At 36.6% G+C, this 22,769-nt stretch overlaps 2 protein-coding genes across 2 annotated transcripts; one reads left to right on the forward strand and one right to left on the reverse strand.

Annotated features, from left to right (window-relative positions):
* Positions 1-2,321: 2,321 nt before the first annotated feature.
* Positions 2,322-4,406, reverse strand: LOC137738276 (protein CURLY FLAG LEAF 1-like). The gene is made up of 2 exons (XM_068477904.2): positions 3,979-4,406; positions 2,322-3,099 (listed from the first exon to the last, which is right to left on the reverse strand). Exons 1-2 carry the CDS (start codon positions 4,255-4,257, stop codon positions 2,761-2,763), a joined length of 618 nt encoding a protein of 205 aa, XP_068334005.1. The 5' UTR covers positions 4,258-4,406; the 3' UTR covers positions 2,322-2,760.
* Positions 4,407-19,518: 15,112 nt separating this feature from the next.
* LOC137737855 (GSH-induced LITAF domain protein) lies at positions 19,519-20,741 on the forward strand. The gene is made up of 3 exons (XM_068477422.2): positions 19,519-19,871; positions 19,980-20,106; positions 20,490-20,741. Exons 1-3 carry the CDS (start codon positions 19,678-19,680, stop codon positions 20,571-20,573), a joined length of 405 nt encoding a protein of 134 aa, XP_068333523.2. The 5' UTR covers positions 19,519-19,677; the 3' UTR covers positions 20,574-20,741.
* Positions 20,742-22,769: the final 2,028 nt, after the last annotated feature.

Here is a 22,769-nt window from a genome sequence, read left to right on the forward strand (position 1 = left end):
GCCCTTCAAAGTGATGAAGGTGGTGAATACAAAAGCATTGCCTTTCAAAAGTTTTTAGCAGTTCATGGAATTTCTCAAAGATTTTCATGCCTTAAACATCCAGAACAAAATGGAATTGCGGAGCGTAAACACCGACACATTGTTGAAACCAGCATTGTGATGCTTTCTCGGTCATACATGCCTAATAAATTTTGGCTTGATGCGTGTTCTACAGCAACGCATCTTATCAATAGGTTGCCAACCCGAGTGTTGTCTAACAAATCACCTTATGAGAAAATATTCCATAAACCAGCAAACTATGATACACTAAAAATTTTTGGTTGTCAATGTTTTCAGTGGTTGATGCCATATACACAAAATAAACTTCAACAAAAATCAAAATCATGCGTGTTCTTAGGTTATTCATTGAATTATCAAGGCTATAAATGTATGGATTTGTCCACGAGACGAGTTTATTTGTCTCGCCATGTTCTATTCAATGAGGACTGTTATCATTTTCAAGGACTCACATATTCCTCCGAAAGCGTTCAAACACAAGGTAATCCTCTTTCACCAAATCTCTTATTCACTTTTCCTTTAATCACTAGTCTTTCTATGACTGAGATACCTAATCTTATACAAACTCTCACTACCACACCACCACAAATCTCATCCACACTTGCCAATGCATGCCAAACAGTGACCCAACCTAATCCTACTTCTTCACCAATTCCAACAGAAACCACAAATGTGACTTTGTAGCCTAGTTCTATTGTAGGTTCCCCTCCCGTGTATCTACATGTATTATAGCTTATTTGTTTTTAATAAAAAAAGGTGTATATCTCATCCTGTTAATCTATGTAGATGATATTCTACTGATTGGGAATAGTCCAGACAAATGGCACATTTGATCACCAAGTTACGGACCTTGTTTTCCATGAAGGATTTGGGACCTTTCCACTATTTTTTGGGTGTTGAAGTCAAATATTTTTGGAATTGCATGCATCTCAATTAGTATAAATGTGCTTTGGACCTACTCACACGTACAAAGTTCGCTGATGCTAAGCCTATATTGATTCCAGTCTCCTGTGGACAAAAACTGAGTGTGTATGATGGTGAGGTGTATGAGAATCCAGTACAATATCACAATGTTGTTGGAGCTTGCAGTATATTATTATTACTCATCCTGATTTATCCTACGCGATTAATCAAGTATGCCAGTTTATGCATGCACCAAAACATACTCACTAGAAGCAGTGAAACGTATCCTCCGTTACTTGAAAGCCACGCATACACATGGGTTTCTCTACAAACCTAGAAACACTAAGTTGATTGCGTTTTCTGATGCTGATTATGTTGGTAATCCTGATACCAGACATTCCACAGGTGGCTACTGCATTTATTTTGGTGCCAATCTTGTATCATGGAGTTCAAAGAAACAGAAGACATTTTGAGGTCTAGTGCGGAGGTTGAGTACAGACAGTTGGCTTATACTGCAACTGATTATCGTGGCTTTGATCTCTTTTTAAAGACCTACATTTGCATCTTAGTCAACCAACGATTTGGTGTGACTATTTCTTCCATTACACTTGCCTCCAATCCTGTCTTCCATTCACGCATGAAACATCTAGAGGTTCATTATCATTACGTGCGGGAAAAGGTTGTTCGTGTTGAATTATTATTCAATTACATTTGTTCTCCAGATCAACAAGCTCATTTGTTTACAAAAGGATTGTCGACATCGCGCTTCAAGTTGCTGGTATCCAACCTTCCTGTTGTTCCACAACCAGTTAGCTTACAGGGGGCTGTTAGACGAAGTCAACAGTTTGTTACCACCGTCTCTTAAGGAGTTGTGTTGTGCTTAGGAGTATTATCTCCTTGTTTGTAGGACTTCATTTTGAATTATTCTTGTAACTAAAGCTATGTGTTATCTTAATATATTTCAGTTTGTACTTTTGAATTTTGAACTTCCGGGGTTATTTCAAACCCTGAATGTAATTTGTAAGTGGTTATAAATACATGCATCCCACGATTGAATGACCATACAATTGAAGTGGAAGCTTTGTGTTCTTAAGTTTTACAGACTCATGATCCTGATCTAGTATGATAAATTGGCATATCAAATGAATCGATTAAGAAAGTAAGATTACCAAGTACAAGCGTATGACAAACAATGACATTGATTAAAACCTGTCCTCTTCGAAAAAGAAAATGCAGAGATATAATTGTAATAAAGAGAAATTCTGACCGGAATTATTGGCATGATGATTGACGAGTACTTTGATTAATAACAACGAATAATTTGGGCAGAATAAATATAGAAAAATAAGAAGATAAAAAAATAAAAATAAAAGAGAGATCATCATGGATTCATCATTATCTATCATGGAACAAAAGAGAAGGAAACCTACACGTCGCAATCATTACCAAATATTATTCCTGTTCCTCCCTCTAATAGGCTCTACCATTGACCTTGTTGTGGTGCTATGCTGGCACTGTAGGACTCCTCTCTTCCTCCACTCCCCATGGCCTCCCTCAAAATTCCAAAATAATTAACAAGGAAAAAAAAAAAATTAAAGAAAAGGAGCTAAGCAATCAACAAAATAAACTACCAAATTACTAAATACTAAAAACTAGAAACCCTTTTATGATTTGTCTATAGTTTCATAATCTTAGAGCACAAAGGGGTTTGTTCTAAGTTTGAAAAAACCAGAACATGATTAAGAACAAATTAAAATTAACTAAGAAATTAAGGAGAAAATGAATGTGAGTGAGTGGTGATCATGGGGAGCCATTTTCGGATCGATCGAAGTGGAGAAGTTGACCGGAGCATTTGGGGCAGTCCTCGAGCTGTTTCGGGACCATGAAGTACATGAGACAAGCTTTGCAGCCACCCACTACTAACACATTATTGTTGTTGTTGTGATTCTCTACCTGCTGCTGCTGCTGCTCGTATCTGCACCAAGATGGCGACGAGTCGGTCGAAGACTCTTCGTTGTCATAGGAGCTGTTTTCATCTTCTTCTGAGTAGTAGAAGTCGCCACTGTACTCTGCTCTTGTCCTCGGATCTTCTTTCACTTTCATCCCGTTCCTCCAGTTTATGTAGTAAATCTCCCCTGTCTGCAAATTATTAAATCAAGTAATAAATTAAAAACAACGCCCCGACAATTATAAATTTTATAGAAAAACACTTCAAGAGCTCAGTTATTTTCTTTGAAGGAATTAATTCAAAGATATATAAATTTTGTTAATGAAAACATTGAAAACGAATATGGATTGGTTTGGTATTGCTGTGTTTTGAGGAAAAAAAAAAGTGTTTTTGCAATGATGTGAGAATAAACTCATTTTTACAGCTTTACGTTTTCAGTTTTTTTTTCATCTAAAACTGTGAAAATAAACTGTTTTTAAGTATTTACCAAACACCTTTACTTTTCAAACAAAAAAAAGGTTTACCTTTACTCTTCAAAGAAAATGCACTAACTTACCAAGAGAGGAAAATCTGTGAGAAAACATTAAAAAGTAAAAAGTTTCCATCCTTTTATTGCCGCACCGCTAGAGGTTCAAACCCAGTAAAGCTTTTCTCTTTTTGCTTGTCTCCTAAAGTAAAAACTTGAAGAGGATTGAAAGTAAAACAATAAAATAATAAATAATAAAAAACAAATTTTTTCCCCTTTCTGTAGATTTTTGGTATGAAGTGTGTGAAAGGATTTTTGGTATGAAAAGTTCTTGATTCTGAATTTTATAACAAAAGGGCATGAAGCAGTAAATGCAACAAGAAATTAATGAAATTAATGAAATTACAGAGAGCACAATGCATTAAATACAGCAAGGAATTTTAATGAAGAAGTTGCAAGATCTGCTGTGTTTTCTGCATTTATTGAAGCTTCAAAAAATGGAAAAAAATCCTAAACAAAATAATTAATGGCTTCTGTTTTTTTTCCAGCAATCAAGAGGAAAAAGGAGATAAAATTATAAATATAATAAATAAATAAAACCAACCTTTAAATCGAGGCATTGTTCCCAATGGTATGGAAGGGAGACATGGGAGTTGAGCTCTAAAGTGGCGTCCGAGGTTGATGAGGTTGAAGACGATGACCTGCCCTGCATCCCCATGGCGGCCAATACGCCGTCAGTGACGCTCGAGCCTTGACCTTCGCCGTCGACTGTGACGTTGCCGCTGCTCCGGTTGTGGTGGTCACTCTGGTGGTTGTTTAGGGAGCAGTTTTGGAGAGACCTCTCCAGAGAAGCAGCGATTGTCGCCATGTTTGGAGCTGTCATTTGACTCAGCAAAAAAAAATCCCAGAATATGATTGCAAAATGGGCTTCAACAATCAAAACATAACCACCGGTCACAAACGAGAGAGAGAGAGAGAGAGAGAGAGAGAGAGAGACTAAAGGTATGATTTTGGAAAGGGCAATATAACAAGGGTGGGGGCGGGGTAGTCACAAACAGATATATGAGTTGGGTAGAAGGATGGTACTCAAGCCCTGTAAATGCGCGTCAGATTTTTTAGGGAGTACCAGGTGGGACCCAGCTAGAGAACTACGTTTTGCAATGGACCAAGACTATTATGAATCCAGGACTTACATAGCTGAAGCCCATCTTCATAGTGACGTTTTGTATTAATGAAATAAAGGTATAAATTTTTATCAAAGTTTTTTGTTTAATTGGCATAATGTCACGTGCTTGTTAACATGTAAGTTGTTTTCTTTTGAAACAAATTCATTGCAATCATATTTATGAAACATGAATACAATATCATGCAAAGAAACTCGTACAAATGACTTTGTATTAGTAGTCCAAAGATCACAGTTGTTAAAGGCCTTCTAAGCATTTTTTATTGCGTTTATATTAAAAATGCTTCTGAATCAGATAAGCACTTCTTGGAGAATGACAAGTAAATCTTTGAATTATTGTTTATTATTATTAGTAAAAATACTTATAAAAGAAAACACTTAGGCTTTTAACAGTAAGCTAGAAAATTTGAGTTTGATTCCTATTTTATAGAAATCAAACTCCCAACATAGGTTAAAAAGGTTGAGTTATATGAGAATGCTTCACATTCTTGACTTCAATATATTAAATTAATGGGTTTGGGATAGGGAATAACAAATATTATGATAGAAGTTGAATTAGAGTCAGAATTAGTAGACAAAACTCACCAATGTAAAACTCATATTGCAATTTTTGTTTTTGAATAAACGATATTATCTAGAGTAGGGGTGGGCTTATGCCTGGTTTGGTACTGAGGTGATTCTGAAAAAAACTGGTATAAAAAAAAGCTAGGAGTTGTTTTTGTGTTTGGTAAACATTCAACTTCAGTTTTTTTTCACAGTTTTGGGTGAAAAAAGCCAAAAACAAGAAGCTGCAAAACCCAGCTTTGAAAAACCGGCTTTTTTCACATCTGTTTTACATAAAAGTTTACCAAACACTATAATACTGCTTTTTTTTTTTTTCTTTTTCAAAAGCACTTTTACAAAAAAGTTTACCAAACACTCTGCTGCTTTATTTCACAGCTACTTATTCTCACAGCACAACAGAAGCAGCTTTTTTTTCAAGACACAGCAATACCAAATCAACCTTTAGTCTCATAATCGGTTAGCAATAATGTGGTTCAAACTCGCTTTTGACGAAAACTAAACCTATAACCTCTTACTTACAAGTAAAAAGGAATACAATAGATTGTAGTACCAAATGACCTTGTATTGCAATTGTGTTATAGCAATTAAGCTCACATAAACCAATCTAAAATACCTTGTAAAAATAAATACTTGTTCAGATAGCATTCTCTAATGAAGCGCGTGATTATAATTACTGAAAAAAGTATATAAGTAAAGCTGAAGCAATAATCTCGGGAGGCTTAAAATTAATAAAAGCAAAGAAGGCCCAGTAAAAGCGCGATCACCGAAACTGAATGCCGGAACTTTCTATAAAATTCACAGTTTGTGTATTTTGACTATTTTCTCTGCTGCAACAAAACGGAACGGGGAAAAGAAAAAGATGAAGAAGTAGGTAGTGGGGTTTTGAAATGGCGGGACGTGGGCTCTGGCAGCCGTGTCTGACCACGCGCGGACTGCCCATTAATGCAAAGTCCACATAAAACAGAATTGAGAATAGTATGTGGAACTGAACCTAACATATATATGTGTATCTATTTCTATTCTTATTCATATAGAGAAGATCCCTTTTCAACTTTTTATTCTCCAATTTTTCTAATTTTACCCTTCATTTTTTAATACACAATGTTGACATATGAAGGGTAAAATAATAAGTTTGTACATTTTGACAAAATGACAATCAAATCTCTATTTTTCCTATTTTACCTTTTTTTATACTTATTTTTCCAATTTTACCTTCATTTTTGATACACAATATTTACATAAGAAAGATAAAACAATAATTATGTAATATTAAAAAAATATGCACTTATTAAGAGAAATTGTTTACATACACACAAAATGTGTGCTCTCTACTAGTAGATATTTATATACACATGCAAGCAAGGGTTTTCGTCAATTTTTATACAAACAATAAATTATATTTACATGATTTTATTCATAACAAATTATCCACCCACTACCGAGCAACCTCATTAAAATATGTTTGTCTGACAATTTTTTATACGACATGTTAATACAATATGAATAATACAAAAATAAAATATTTCGGGTCAATCTTTTAACAAGTCATGTCATTACCAGGTCATCTATTAACGAGTTAGGTCGTTATCGGGTTAGTTATTAAAAAACTTGACAATGTATCGTTTGTGAGATCCAAACATTAATTATGACAATTTCTTGCATGATTCATTAATCCAACACGAAACGACATGACCCGTAAACAAATCAAGTCGTTATCGGGTCACTTATTAAAATAACGGATTTGACACGACAAGACCCATTAAGATAACGAATATGATACGAAGACGACAAACACAACTTGTTTACCAAGCATAATAATATGTCAGTCACAATTATGTATCAATTCACACAAATATATATATATATATATATATATATATATATATGTTTGCATATTTTTTTTCTCTCGCTTTTGTATGATTCGAAGACTAGATAACACATTCAAACAACTGATACAAGTTGGCTAATTGACCCCCAAAAAATACAAACAAGTTGATTATTAAATATATTATTCATGTACACATATATATCAGTAATGTTAGGATGAGGCCACGAATTAGACTAAATTAGTCTTTATATACACAATGTATTTATGACATATGACAGCAATTGAAGACTAATGAAGAGCAATTCGGTGGGTATGGTTACACATGAAGTTTATAAAGTTCAATGATTTTAAAAGTCAAACCATAATAATTAATATCATTATTCATGATCATTACAACCAAACCATGAAATTTTTCATTAATAAAACGGCAAAAGCACGCTTGATTAGGCTTAATTATGATATTTTTTCAACGTAATCACCTACATATCACTGTTGTACCATGTGGTAATTAATCAATAGGGGATTATAATATAAACCATATATCATGAATTCATGAGTGTAGGGCCATAGATATTATTTGAGAATTGATAGTCAAATTAATGAAAATTTCCAACTCTTACTATTAGTGTTGATTTTAATGTAGAAAAATGCTAAGGAGACTCTCTTAAAGTTGGATTCTTTAAGGATTTTCTGTCACTTCATAATTTAACGTCAATTCACGTACTAACGTTATAAAACATTGTGCAAAAAACATAAAGTAAAAAAGTATTCATTAGGCTATATGATGTTAGCTCTAGGTATGGATTCTTATCAAGCTACTTTATTTCATTTTATTACTCATGCTTATTCGAAGACATTGTTATTCTTAGGATATGGATCTATTATCCATGCAAAGGAAGCTATTGTTAGATATTCTTCAAATAAAAGCCAAAATATGGTTCTTATGGGCGGTTTAAGAAAATAGGTACCGATACAAAAATTGCTTTTTTATTAGGTACACTTTCTAAAAATTTCAATTTTGAAAGAGCACCATTGACATTTCCCTTTAATATAATATAATATTAAGAATCAAATATCAACTCTTACAAAATTTAGACCCCAAGATGGATATAAATATAATTGAAGGTTTCAATTCTTTGAACTAAGAGAGAATGTTCAGAGTTTATTATTTTACTTCAAAACATAAATTAATTGTAATAAATTCTTACGAAATCCGATGAGAAGGTGAAATAGTGGACACAAACAAAAGGACGAGTTCGCATATAAGTAAGAGATCAGAGGACAGAGCGAATGTATTGGGGGAGCTGCATGCCTGTTCCTCTACATTACTAAGCTACTATTAATAAATAAATCTAGTTAAACTGATTATGTACGTGTGTTATATGTTGAAAAATGATTTTTGCGCATTATTATTCTATGTTTATACACTAAGGTTATTTTTTATGTTTGATTTTTATTTGTTTTATTTAATTTAAAAGTTAAAAACAAACGAGACAGCGTGATAAGGAAATTAATGTGTGTGAAATTAATTTTTTTCATGATGTTGGAAGAAAGGTAGCAATGTTATTGGTGCAAGGTAGCAATTAGGGTTTTGTGTTGTATATTATTGGTGTAAGGTAGAAGCGAGTTCACGAGATGGCTCAGGCCCTCAGACTCAAGGGTTTTGGGGGGCCGTTGGGGATATTGCAAGGTAGATCTGGTCACTCACTGGTGGGAGCTTTGACACCCAATATCGCTCGGATTTTTCCTGATTGTGGAATCTATTCTCTCAACTTTACCAGTCCTCCCTCCTCCTCCTGTCTCTGACACCATCTCAGAAGCAGCAATTCACCCCCCTCTCTCTCTCTCTCTCTCTCTCTCTCGCTCTCTGTGCATTAATATTCCCTCTGCTGCTGCGACCAGCGAAGGAGTCCTTGGGATGTTCCACTGCTTTTGTTTTTGTATGCAAATTCAGAAATCCATCACGGATATCATCGCTATCCAGTTTTCAAATTCATCCTTTTTAAAATAAAACAAGTTCTACATAATTCGTTTCAAATTTCTCCAAGTAAGATGAACATGACTTCACAGTTTTTGTGACAAAACGCATATCAAACTAAAGAAAGATAAATAACCCTAAAAAATCCAACTGATCCAAGCTCGATCTGGATTGGACAAACCTATATACACACATGTACATATACATATATATATGAAGTATTATTTCAGACTCATTGCATACAACTGAGTGTCAATTATCATACTGCATCTGCATGTGGTACGTATATATACGGTCAAACATGGTTTGGTTGTGTTGACCATGTGAGTACTTTAGCAAGGCAACGGCTAAATGCGTACAACACATGCAGTCACTCTCCCTGCTGCAACATCACATGATTTTAATATGGTAAACGTAACTAGTTAATCGAGTGAAAAATGTTATTAATCAAGGTTAATTGCTTGGTTAAGTTCTTTAGGGTTTTATTTAACATTTCTAGCAACATGTATGTATGGAAGCCAAAGGGAAGATTATAAAATGATGATGGTATGTTTTATTGAGATTTCCAATTCATTCTCTGCACATATAGCGATGAGTTTTTGATCATGGGTAGTTGAGGGTGAAGGGAACATGCCCTAGTGCTACTGGCCTTGGCCCATGGGCGTGCCCCTCGCTGGTGGTGGTGGTGGTGTTGGTGGGTGCACACGCACGACACAGTTTATTTATATATATTGTGGAACAGACCTTGTTTATTGGAACGGAAGCTCCATAAAGGTTCTTGCACGGCTCCTAAACTCCTCTTCTCTATAAATATGCTTTCTTAATCAATTTATATCTGACTACATTTGTATTACTATGAATTATTTTTAGTCTTTAGGCGGGTTTTAGGAATCATGGTTGAATCCAAAGTTGAACACGACGTACAATGGTGATAAAACATCAACAAATATTGAAAGAGTCATGCTAGAGAGACGAGAGAGATATATATATATATATCTACGTCGTCTTCTTCCTCCTCCTCCCTCTCTCTTATCCCCAACACATCTTCACCCTTCTCTTTTTTGCTTAGCTCTTGTTTCATTTGTCTAGAACCTCGTATCAATAGACAAAAATACAAAAAACATGCTTGACAAGGAGAATCCTTAAGGTCAAACTCATCTCCTCCAAAACTTCCATCATGTTTGACTCTAAAACCGACATTTGCACACCATAAAAACATCAATCAATGTTTGATGGCATGTGACCTTAATTAGTGTAGTATTTCTTAGTACGCAGTACATAATCTCACATTGCTTGGGCATTTGCCATTTTCGAATATTATACATTGACTCAATGACTGAGGTTTTATGCCCGAGGCGGGGAATGCAAGATAGCCGTTCATGGCCGTTGGATTAAATCAAAGGACCAACCTAAATCTCCTCGTACATTACAATCAGGTTGCCATAACCCGTTTACTAAAACAAGGACTCTCGAATCTCGATCGACCCTTTCTTCTTTCTCCCTTCTATGCCATTCATGATGTCGGTCGGAGTTCATTGCCTAGACCAGGGCTCTCTCTCATGTTGGTGGTCGTGACTGTTGGTGGAAACCATTAGATCTGTAAACAGTAGAAAGATTTGGTGGAATTCATCATGAACAGAGATATTGATACAGTTGAGAGAATGGGGACTAGGGACGAAGAGAGTCACAAAGCGTGGAATATGAAAAGAAAAAGAACAAATAACTTGCAATTGTTATAAATAGGTAAAAGTTAGAGAAATAATCTTTGCTAGAGACAAGAGCGAAATAAGTGCAAAATATCACACTATAACTTTAGTAGCTATAACACAAAAGGATGACAGATAAAAGAGGGAGGGAGATATGTTGATGTTATTGATCTTTTCTTTTCACATGTGTTTTGATTATAAATAGGCAAAAGTTAGAGAAATAATCTTTGCTAGGGACAAGAGCGAAATGAGTGCAAAATATCACACTATAACTTTAGTAGCTATAACACAAAAGGATGATAGATAAAAGAGGGAGGGAGAGATGTTGATGTTATTGATCTTTTATTTTCACAGTGTGTTTTGATAACACACGGAGCGCTCTATTTATAGAGCAGCTCCAAACAAACATAATAATTACATCTTGAAAAGCATAGCACACTTTTTTTGAAAGTATCACACAAATACAATCATCATTCTTTTCCCAAGTCCACACTACTGTGTGGGCATTCATTCATCTACCAATATTTACAACACTCCCCCTTGGATGCCCACATATCAACATCAGTTGCCTCATTTAAACCTTGCTCGGAAAAACCAAGTGGGAAAAAACCATAGCAAAGGAAAAAGAGTACAACTTTATCTGGATTGTTGATATAGTGTTATGTATGCTTATGTTGCCTCGTTAAAACCTTGATAGGAAAAACCCAGTGGGAAAAATCCTAACCGAAGGAAAAAGAGTACAACATACATGTATCATGCTCCCCCTGATATGTATCTCCCTATTATTCCGCATTCTTCAAATTTAGCTGATTGGTAAGTCGACGTAATCTGATACTCAGCACTAACTTCTGAAATGCGTACTTTGGTAGAGATTTGGTGAATAAGTCTGCCAGATTTTCATTGGAACGGATTTGTCTGACTTCAATAACTTTAGCCTTCTGAAGCTCATGTACACTAAAAAACTTTGAAGATATATGTTTAGTCTTATCACCCTTGATGAATCGTTCTTTCATTTAGGCAACACAGGCTGCATTATCTTGGATGACAGTTGGAGTGTCTGTCTTTGAAGGTAAACCACATGAATTCTGGATATGATGGATCATTGATCTTAACCAAGAACATTCACGACTTGCTTCATATAAAGCAAGTATTTCTGAATGATTTGAAGATGTAGCAACTAATGTTTGCTTTGTTGAGCGCCATGAGATTGTTGTATCTCTATTAATGAACACGTATCCAGTTTGTGAGCGGGTTTTATGCGAATCAAAGAGAAAACCAGCATCTACATATCCAACAAGGATATGATCATTTGTGGATTTCTTTGAGTAGAAAAGACCCATATATGTTGTCCCACGAAGGTATCGCAAAACATCTTTGACTCATTTCCAATGACGAATTGTTGAAGCAGAGCTATACCTTGCTAACAAGTTAACTGAAAGAGTTATATTTGGTCTAGTACATTGTGCTAAATACAATAAAGCACCATTGCACTCAAATATGGTACTTCTGGACCAAGGACCATTTCATCATCTTCTTTTGGACAGAATGGATCTTTCTTAATGTCCAAAGAATGAATGACCATTGGCGTGCTGAGTGGATAAGCCTTATCCATGCCAAATCGCTTCAGGATTTTTTCAATGTAAGCTAATTGGTGGACCAAAATTCCACTAGAACAATGCTTGATATGTAGGCCGAGACAATATTTTGCTTTTTCAAGATCTTTCATTTCAAATTCGTTTTTCATATATTCAGCAGTTTTATTGAGCTCTTCAGGAGTTCCAACTAGGTTCATGTCATCGACAAATACTGCCATTATAGCAAATCCAAAATTGGATTTCTTAATGAACACATAAAGGCAAATAACATTGTTGGTATATCATTCTTTGATCAAATACTCACTGAGACGATTATACCATATTCGTCCAAATTGTTTCAACCCATACAATGATCGCCTTAATTTGATTGAGAGTATATCTTGTGGTTTGTTAGTTGTTTCAGGCAACTTAAGTCATTATGGGACTTTCATATATATATATATATATATATATATATATATATATATATATATCAGTATCTAATTCTCCATATAAATACGCAGTGATAACATCCATAAGTCACATGTCAAGTTTTTCTGAAACCACTAAACTTATTAAGTAATGGAACGTAATTACGTCCATTACAAGAGAGTATGTCTCCTCATAATCAATTCTAGTTCTTTGTGAAAAGCCTTGTGCAATGACTCGTGCTTTATATCTCGCAATCTCGTTTTTCTCATTACTCTTTCTTGTGAATACCCATTTGTAACCCACAGGGTTTACATCAGGCGGGGTTTGGACTACTAGTCCAAAAATATTTCGCCTTTCCAAGGAATTTAATTCTGCCTGGATTGCATCTTTTCACTTAGGCCAATACTGTCTCTGTTTGCATTCATCAACAGAGCAGGGCTCAATGTCATCGCTTAATATGATTTCAGTGACTACTGTGAATGCGAACATGTCATCAATAATTATTTCACTTCGATCCCACAATTCATTAATACAAGCATAATTTATGAAGATTTCTTTGCTTTTATATACCTTTGTCTCTTCAGGGACATGTGTTTCATCAAGGAAATTTTCTTTTTTTAAAAGTACAGAATCATGAATTGTGGATTTGTCATTCATTTTCTCTTCCTGAATGATTTCATTTGGATTCAGTTGTGCCTTCATCTTTCTCTTTCGAGGGGCTAAATCTTTTGAACCTGGGGTCTACCACACTTCAAGTGTTCAACAGATGAATCATTCGATGCCACTTTATTTTGTCCAACGAGGACATCAATTCTTGCAGGTGCATTTGCGGCTGGTATATGTGATTTTGTCACTTTCATAGCATCATTAAATGCATCTGGCATTTGATTAGCAATACTTTGAAGATGAACGATCATTTTCACTTCATTTTCACATTGAGTGCTACGTGGATCAAAATGAGACAAGGTGGGTACAACCCATGTTAGATATTGCCGTTCTTCTGGAACGGTTTTTTCTCCCTCTAATGACGGGAAGATTGTCTCATCAAAGTGACAATCAACAAAACGAGTTGTAAACATATCAACTGTCAAGGGTTCCAAATATCTAATGATAGATGGTGAATCAAAACCCACATAGATTCCCAGTCTGCACTAAAGTCCCATTTTAGTGCGTTGTGGCGGTTTAATAGGCACATAAACAGCACAACCAAAAACTCGTAAATGTGAAATGTTTGGTTGATGCCCAAACACGAGTTGTATTAATGAGTATTGATGGTTGGCTATATGTCTCAATCAAACCAATAATGCAGCATGCAAGATGGCATGTCCCCATGCAGAAATTGACAATTTTGTTTTCATAAGCAGAGTGCGAGCTATCAATTGAAGTCGCTTGATAAATGTTTCTGCTAGACCATTTTGAGTATGGACATGAGGAACAAGGTGTTTAACATCAATGCCCAATGTCATGTAATAATCATCAAAGATTTGAGACGTAAATTTACCAGTGTTATCAAGTTAGATTTACTTAATGGGGGTAATCTAGGAACTGTGCTCGCAACTTAATTATCTGAGCAAGAAGTCTCACAAAAGCTACATTTCTAGTAAACAAGAGACAAACATGTGATCGTCGGGTAAATGTATCAACCAAAACCATAAAATATCGAAATGGTCCACAAGATGGTTGAATGGGCCCACAAATATCCCTTTGAATTCTTTGCAGAAATGATGGGGATTCAGCATCAACCTTTAGTTGTGATGGTTTAATTACCAACTTCCCTTGAGAACAAGCCTTGCAAGGGTTATCATTTGAGATAGCAATGTGTCTGCTCAATAATGGATCTCCATTAGAGTTGGTAATGATCCTATGCATCATGGTGGATCCTAGATAACCCAGACGATCATGCCAAAACATGTAAATTTTTGAATCAATGAACTTCTGGTTCATGACAGTATGTGATTCAATTGTCTTTGTATATGTATAAAACAATCCACTCGACAAACCACGCAACTTCTCCAATATACGCTTCTGGGTATCATTCGAGGTAATGCATAGTTACTCTACATTTTCTGCACTTTTAGTTTCAATGTGGTATCCATTTAAACGTATGTTTTTAAAACTCAACAAATTTCGAGTAGATCGAGTAGCGTACAACGCATTCTGTAAGGACAATATTGTTCCATTTGGTAATATGATCTAGGCTTTCCATGAGCCTTCAATTACATCGGATTGGCCTGATATTGTTGTTACCTTTACTTTTGTAAGCATCAAGCTTGAGAAAAACTTTTGATCTTGAAGTATTATATGCGTGGTTACGCTGTCTGCAAGACAAATATCTCCATCATTGCTCTTGTTTTGAGAATGACAATAGTTTTTATCCATGCTTTCTAAGTAAGGAAATCTTAGTTAATTTATGTATAATAAAAGGAAATTGACATGCCACTTTTATTGATGCAAGCATTTAGACTAAAAGTTCAAAATAATAAGAGTATATTAAACAGAAATGATTCAATTGGACCGATACACTTCATTCCTTCTTTCCACAGTGAAGTCCAAGACATCTAGGTATGTTGTGTTCAACTGCCCTTATAAGTCGCACACTGGATTAGGTATATCCATTGGTTTAACCTGGTCGAGGAAATTGGTCTCGACACCCTTCTCCTTGAGGGAGGCTTGATATTGATCCACCAGATGTTTTAGGGTACGACAGGTACACGCCTAATGCCCATTGCCACCACACCTATGGCAAGCTCTTTCAGAGTTTCTAGGAGCATTGTTCATATGAGCTTTGCCTTTGTGGCGATTTAAATTTTTGAAGTTCGGGCCTGAATTATGCCTTGGAATCTGGTTGTGAAACTGAACACCATGATTCTTGCCTTTCCCGTTCTACCAACCTCGCATGTGGCCAAGTCCTCGTTTGTAATTATTGCCACGAGAAGATGTGTTGTTCATTTCAAGGGAAACAGCATTTACTTTTGGGAATGATGCAAATCTAGTAGGTCAGAACTAATGATTCTTCATCAGATGCTCATTATTTTGTTCAGCTACAGGAGCACAGATATCAGTTGGTTGTATATAGTGAAGCCTCGTTCTCTATACTGCTACTGCATGAGCACATTGGAGGCATAAAAGGTTCTGAAAGTCTTTTCTAGCATATCTTCCTTAGTGATGTTTTCCTCACAGAGTTTCATCTGGGAGCTAACTCTGAACATTACAGAATTGTACTCAGCCACTGACTTGAAATCCTGGATCCTCATGTGAGTCTACTTATAACGAGCCCTTGGAAGAATCACCGTTTTGTGGTGATTATATCTATTTCTCAGTGCCTTCTATGGGGTTAATGGATCTTCAACCGTCAGGTATTCGCTCTATAGTCCTTCATCAAGGTGGCAATGGATAAAGATCATGGCCTTCGCCCGATCTTGAGAAGATGCATTGTTCTCCTCCTTAATTGTTTCTCCAAGATTCCCTACCTCCAGATAGATCTTGGTTGTAACATCCCATATCGCCCAGGGGTGTGGATCTTATAAGCCTTATATATATATATATATATATATATATATTCCCATCTCTATCTAGCACGAGGCCTTTTGAGAGTTTACTAGCTTCGGGTTCCATTGGAACTCCGAAGTTAAGCGAGTAGCGCGTGAGGTCAATCCCATGATGGGTGACCCACTGGGAAATTCTCATGTGACTTCCTAGAAACAAAATCGTGAGGGCGTGGTTGAGGCCCAAAGCCGACAATATCGTGCTGCGGTAGAATCGAGTCCGGTATGTGGTGAGGGTCTGAGCCGAGATGTGACATTGGCATCCACTACCCAGGTAAGGTAGTTTTTCCCAGTAATGTCCAGAGCAACAAAATCAAGTTTTGCTAAGTTCGCCATTTTCTTTTCTAAAAGAAACATGAGATGTGTAAAAACTTCTAATAATATGTATGCTGGAGGGATGTAGTGTTAGAACTTCTAATTCTTACAAATTTTTTGTTTTGATCTTCAGGCCAAAATGATAAGCACTCGAAACTTCAGGCTCGAGATTTACATGATTAATGAGGAGGGCGATTGTACCACACCATTCTCATTGAAGCAAGCATAGGATGGGTGATTATTCCGCACCACTCAAACAACAGGAAAATTTAAATATACAGAGTAGGGTAGGCAACTATACCACACCACCTAAAATTGTAATAAAATTAAATCTATAGCTCAAGATAAGCGATGATACTGCACCATCTTGGATTGCAGTAAGATTAAATTTGCAATTCAATATAGGCGATTGTACCGCACCATCTTTGATTGCAGTAAAATTAACATAAATAAACACTTGGTTAGTAATAAGGAACTACACCAAACAAGAAATCAAAGATATATGTAATCGTTATATTGAGAACTAGAAGTATGCATGGTGCTAGCAGATCTTCACAAGGGTATATCAGGAAGATGAGGCAGAGGAGGAAGAAAAACAGTAAAATCCTTGGAGGAAGCATTTTTCGGTGAACGGAGATGAGAACTGGTTAGAGAGTCATGCTGATAACGTGTTATAAATAAGCAAAAGTTAGAGAAATAACCTTTGCTAGGGACAGGAGCGAAACTGGTGCAAAATATCACATTATAACTTTAGTAGCTATAACATAAAAGGATGACAGATAAAAGAGGGAGGGAGAGATGTTGATGTTATTGATCTTTTCTTTTCGCAGTGTGTTTTGATAGCACACGAAGCACTCTATTTATAGAGCAACTCTAAACAAACATAATATTACATCTTGAAAAGCATAGCACACACTTTTTGAAAGTATCACACAAATACAATCATCATTCTTTTCCCAAATCCACATTACTGTGTGGGCATTCATTCATCTACCAATATTTAAAACATCAATCATATTTTGTGGATGTTATTGCTATGTCATCCATATTTGATAGATATTGATGATATGACGTTGATGTGGTACCAATACATCAATATAACATTGTAATTATGAGATTGTTCAAAGGGAGTTTTAACGAAAAGCCTACGATACTGTTTTCTTTAACGAAAAACCACATTTTTACACTAAAAAGTCAATCCTGGTACTATTCACTTTACCCTTTATTTTGTCCTTATCATTAAAACTCAAAGTTTTCAAGCCCTTTTCATTAGTTTTCCTTTGTTCAAATAGCTCCGTATGTAACTATTTTTATTTGATGTTTGAGCTTTTTAATTTCAATTAAATAACACTTGCACAACCCGCATCTTACCTCCCCACAAAATTCACTTCTGTGAGATTATGTTTGGGCCTTCCTTTTTTCAGACTGGCATTGTCCTTCTGCAATTACTCTTGGGCTTGCATACTGTAAAGCCTGCATTCACATAAATTTCCTATATCTAAGAACGTCATCCAGAAAATAAGTTAATAAAACATAAAGATATTACGTTCCAATCTCTCATTTTCATATTACATTGATTAAAATTTTATTAAAAAATCTGACCCTAAAAATTAAACTTTGATGGAAACCTATTCGGGCCTAACATGACAACTTGGGCCGAAAGTAACAAAATGGGCCAAGACTCTTGTTCCAACGATCTTCTGGGGGTATCATGGGCCGCCTAGGTTCCAGGAGTTGTCTAGTCAGTTTTTCGATCAAGTCCTTTTACAAGAATGATTGATTCGGATAAGGGCAAAGGTTGAATCCTTGTACCACCAGGGGTGTTAAAAGCTGAAGGCATTGAAAATCAGGGAATGAATCTGGTTCATTATGGAGGTGGGTTTAAAGTCCCAATTGAATTAGGACTAGCCGAGTCTTAGTTAGATCAGGATAATGAGTCCGAGTCTGGGTATGGTTCTAACTCGGTTAGGAGCAAGTTCATTACTATAAATAGAAAAAGGATCGCACCATTCAAAGCCTTTCTAATTCAACACACAAACTGCCCTGCGCAAACTCTCGCTCTACGCAAAACCTCTCAACAACCTTGAGATTTTTATTTTCCTTTTTCGCCAACACATCTTCAGTTTGGATAAACAGCGCTGTGAAGGCAACCGATGACATCTTCAGTTTGGATAAACAGCACTGTTGCCGTAGAATCAGCCGACCACGGAGTACCTTCAGTTTGGATAAACAACATTGCATCGAGGCCGACTAATTATCTATCCAAGTCTCGATCGAAAAGGATTTTCGAATCCTTATTGGCATAGGTCATCTCATTAGCCTTCTCGGTGAAGTGAGGTGTTACAAGTTACTACATTCAGCACATTGAAAGTCGAATTTGATATTGAACTTCGCAAAACTAGCAGCCTTGTCTTCAGGCTCTAGAACCTGAAGACCGAGACGTGTTCCTTCTTCGGCCGTAGTCGCAAGATCAAGAAGTCAATATCGCACTCAACGCAACATCAACACATTTTACTCCTTGGCCGACGAGTTGGCACGCCCCACACACAACCAAAGGACGTAGTTAGCTTATTAATTACTCGACATATGCGCCACGTAGGCTTGATAGTTTTTAGGGTCAACAAAACCTAATTTCTCTATTTTATAAAATTTTAATCTAACAATTAAGTTAACTAAAGGCCGAACCAAATTGACCCTAAAAACTATATTCAAGGTTATGTGATTGGAAGGTAATTTAGATACGTCTGATAAGATTCCTAAGTGTAGACACATTAGTAAGAGCGAATTTCTTATGCAGCGACTTTGAATTTTCTTTTTGTAATTCAAATTATTTTATTAATCAATAAAGAAAAGAAGAAGACAAAAATAATAAAACTTTCATAATGTCAAGATTGTCTTCCTCTCATTCGAATTTCAAAAGAAAACGCGTGATGTCACGTAGAGGCAAGGCAATCAATGGAAAAAAACTTGGAAATTCATGTTTGGTGTCTACCTTCTAGAAGATATAAAAGTAATCCCTTTCGATAAAACAGCCCAATGGACATCCTGGTCTCGACACAGCTTTCCCTTGATTCCCTTCTCTTATAAGATCAGCCCGTTCCTATTCCAATCACCAGACCAGACCACTCACAAGATCGCGGGATTTCATCGCGCTCAAAACTCACCTGCAGAAGCAGAGATGTCGAAGGTCGAAGAACCGGCTATGGGAGTTCCAGTATACACGGTACAGAATCCGTACCAAGCCGGAATGATCCCGCCAAACGCTGTCTACGGCGACCCCAAGGGCGTCCCTATCCACCAGACCATTTACAGAGACACTCCCGCTCCCTTCAACTGCGCTTACTGCGGCGATACCGGACTAACCCATGTCAAGTAAATTACAAATTTTGATCCTTTTGGTGATTTGGGATTTTGGGATTGATGTTATTATTCTTGATTGTTTGAAGTTTGGAACTTGAGATTGGTTTGTTGAATTGACAGATCAAAGCCGAGTGTGGCAGCTGTTGTGGCTTGTATGATGCCTATGATGCTTGGATGTTGTTTTCTTCTGCCTTCCTGTGACTGCCTCTGGCATAAGTATCATTACTGCCCAAACTGCCAAGAGAAGGTAACATCACTCTCTATATTCAGGAGAATCAGAAACCGTTTTGGGAAATGCTTCTGTAGGAATCACTTTTGCTAGACGTGCTTTTATTAGATTCTGTAGGAATCACTTTTGCTAGACGTGCTTTTATTAGAAACATGTTAGAATATTTTACTCATAAGGACCTCTGCTAGGTGAGATTTTCTGGTAGAGCAGTGGCGCTTCTCCTGAAAACGCTTCTATGACCCATAAGCACTTTTACTTTTTGTACCAAACACAGTTGAAAACTCTTTTGGCCTATTTAGAAGCAGTTGTAAACAGGCCCTATGACTACTCTGTGTACACTCAATTATTTTTGTTTTCCTTATCATTGTTGCTTAGACATTTAACATGGATTTGTATTGTAGGTTGCTGATTTTGAGAAGTCGGACCTTTGTCTTGTTGTGGATCCTCCAAGCTGGACAGAGCGTAGCTATGCACTGCCTGCGTGATGATCTGTATTTCACACTTTGTATGCGGCTTCTTCTCTGTTTATTATACATTTTAAGATTTGTTAGTACATATATATTAGGTTTAAGATGTTGTGTTGAACCATATACGAGTTTGGAAAAATGGTGGCTTGGCTGCATAATAATACGGAGTGATAGTATTTTTCAGTATGTTCAAGCTTTTAATAAAATGCATTTACCAATCTCAAACGTGCATTTGATTGTATTGCAAGTACCTACGCTTTAGATGTTGCAAATGCACCTATATACACTATGTGAGAGTTGTGAGCTGTTTGAGGGGCCATGCTATACTGGGTTGATCAAATAAGGAATCAGTATTTAGTTATCTGGTTCCTAACCAAAGCATGGACACCTTTTAAAGTGTGGAATTACTTTTAACATTGGGCACCCTTTAGACGTGCATATGCTAATTTCATACGTATGTGCGATTGTACTGCAAATGTTTTTGTGGGAGTTGTGAGTTGTTTGAGGGGGCATGCTAGGTTCATCAATAAGGTTCCAAAATTTCAGTCATTAGGTTCCTAATCAAAAGTTTGGATGAAAACCCTTTTCCAGTGTGGTGCTTGTTTTGGTCTAGAACCAGGCCTCTGAGGTCTACTGTTGAGGGTCTAGTTCTCAGCAAGGTTCTGTTACACTTTTTGTTCAACCGTGTTGGCTCTCATTTTTCAAAATGGTTAGGTTCCTCTTCGTATGAACTCTTTCAAACTGTTCTCTAGATTGGACGAGAAAATTTTAGTTGGGACTTATAGAATTGTTTGAAATTAGGCATCCATGAAAAGCAATATTGTTTTTGGGATTTAGATTGCAATCATCATGAGTAGTGTCTAGTTCACGTTTGGATGCAATTTGTGATGCTGGATTATGTGAAACTTCCTGCCTCGTTCTGATGATTTGACTGCTGGATAAGCTATATTACCAAATTATGCAGCACCTTGTGCCAAAAAGATTCTCAATCATCAAAAGATATGTCTTGTTATGGCGTGAGTTCTGAATGTACATCAGTTGTGATTCAAGTGTTTATCATTTTTGCCCATGAATGTCTTGTTGAAACTTGCGTTTCATATCTTCATTGCAAACCGCCTGACAAAAGGATTGCACTTGCAGGCTTGCAGTGTAGGTGCTTAAACCCAATGAAATGTGTGGATGAACTTAGGGGCCGATAACATTTCGTTTTCAGTTAAAAAAAAAAAATGAAAATTCAAAACAAAATGGTTATCAAACGGTCCCTTAGAGTTTTAGGAAATATGACACACCTCGACCCGGGATGTCTAATAGGACTCCGAATCGAGCTGTGCTGGCCGATACTTGGAAGGTGATGAAGCCATAAAGTGTAGTGATGTGGAGAATATGAATAAATTTAATCCTAAAGTGCCTAAATACCAGAGTGCATTGTGAGTGGGAATGAGCCCAATTCACATGTGATGTCATAGCATAAGTACAGTACAGTAAAGTAGGTTAAGAATTATACTATCGATGGTAATCATCTACACCAAGATTTGCCAATAGTCCTCGTCGGTACAAAAACTCTGCTACTAGAACCTAGAGGAGCGCAAAAACAAGGGTGAGTGGGCCTGAAAATAAAGTTTTAATGAAAACCTTTTGAAAACGTTATAACCCCTCGCCGTAAAACTCGTATAGTTTCCAGAAAATAATACTATGTATATACATACGAAAACCAATGCACAAGGTCAGTAAAAACTGAAGTATGCCATGTCATACATTTCAGCACTAAAAGATGTAAGTCAGGTGAAATCAATATAAAATAATATGCCAGTCGGAGCCACCTAATATGACCTGTATGGCTGGACCTATAGCTCATCAATACATGCTAGCACACCAGTCGGAACCACCTATTGTGGTCTATACGACAGGGCTGGGTGTAAATATATATGCTCAAGTGCTACGATCATGTGAAGGTTGTACGAATAATCGCGGGTCACCAACGAGTCGGAATCACCTATTGTGGTTTGTACGACAAGGCTGGCACCAAACTTGGATCCAAGGTGAGCGTGCGGTGCGGGAGGTGAAGATCATGTGAAGGATTGTGCCCTGGCTTCGGGCAGGAGCACTAACACCAGGGTGCAGCAATGATGAGCTCTAAATGCATCCATGCATAACAATGTGCAGTGCAACCAATATCATCACAATATACTCACCTAGAGCTTACCTGAACCTTCG

Source organism: Pyrus communis, chromosome 13, assembly GCF_041283825.1.
Source record: "Pyrus communis isolate YQ-2024b chromosome 13, ASM4128382v1, whole genome shotgun sequence".
Lineage (NCBI taxonomy): Eukaryota > Viridiplantae > Streptophyta > Magnoliopsida > Rosales > Rosaceae > Pyrus > Pyrus communis.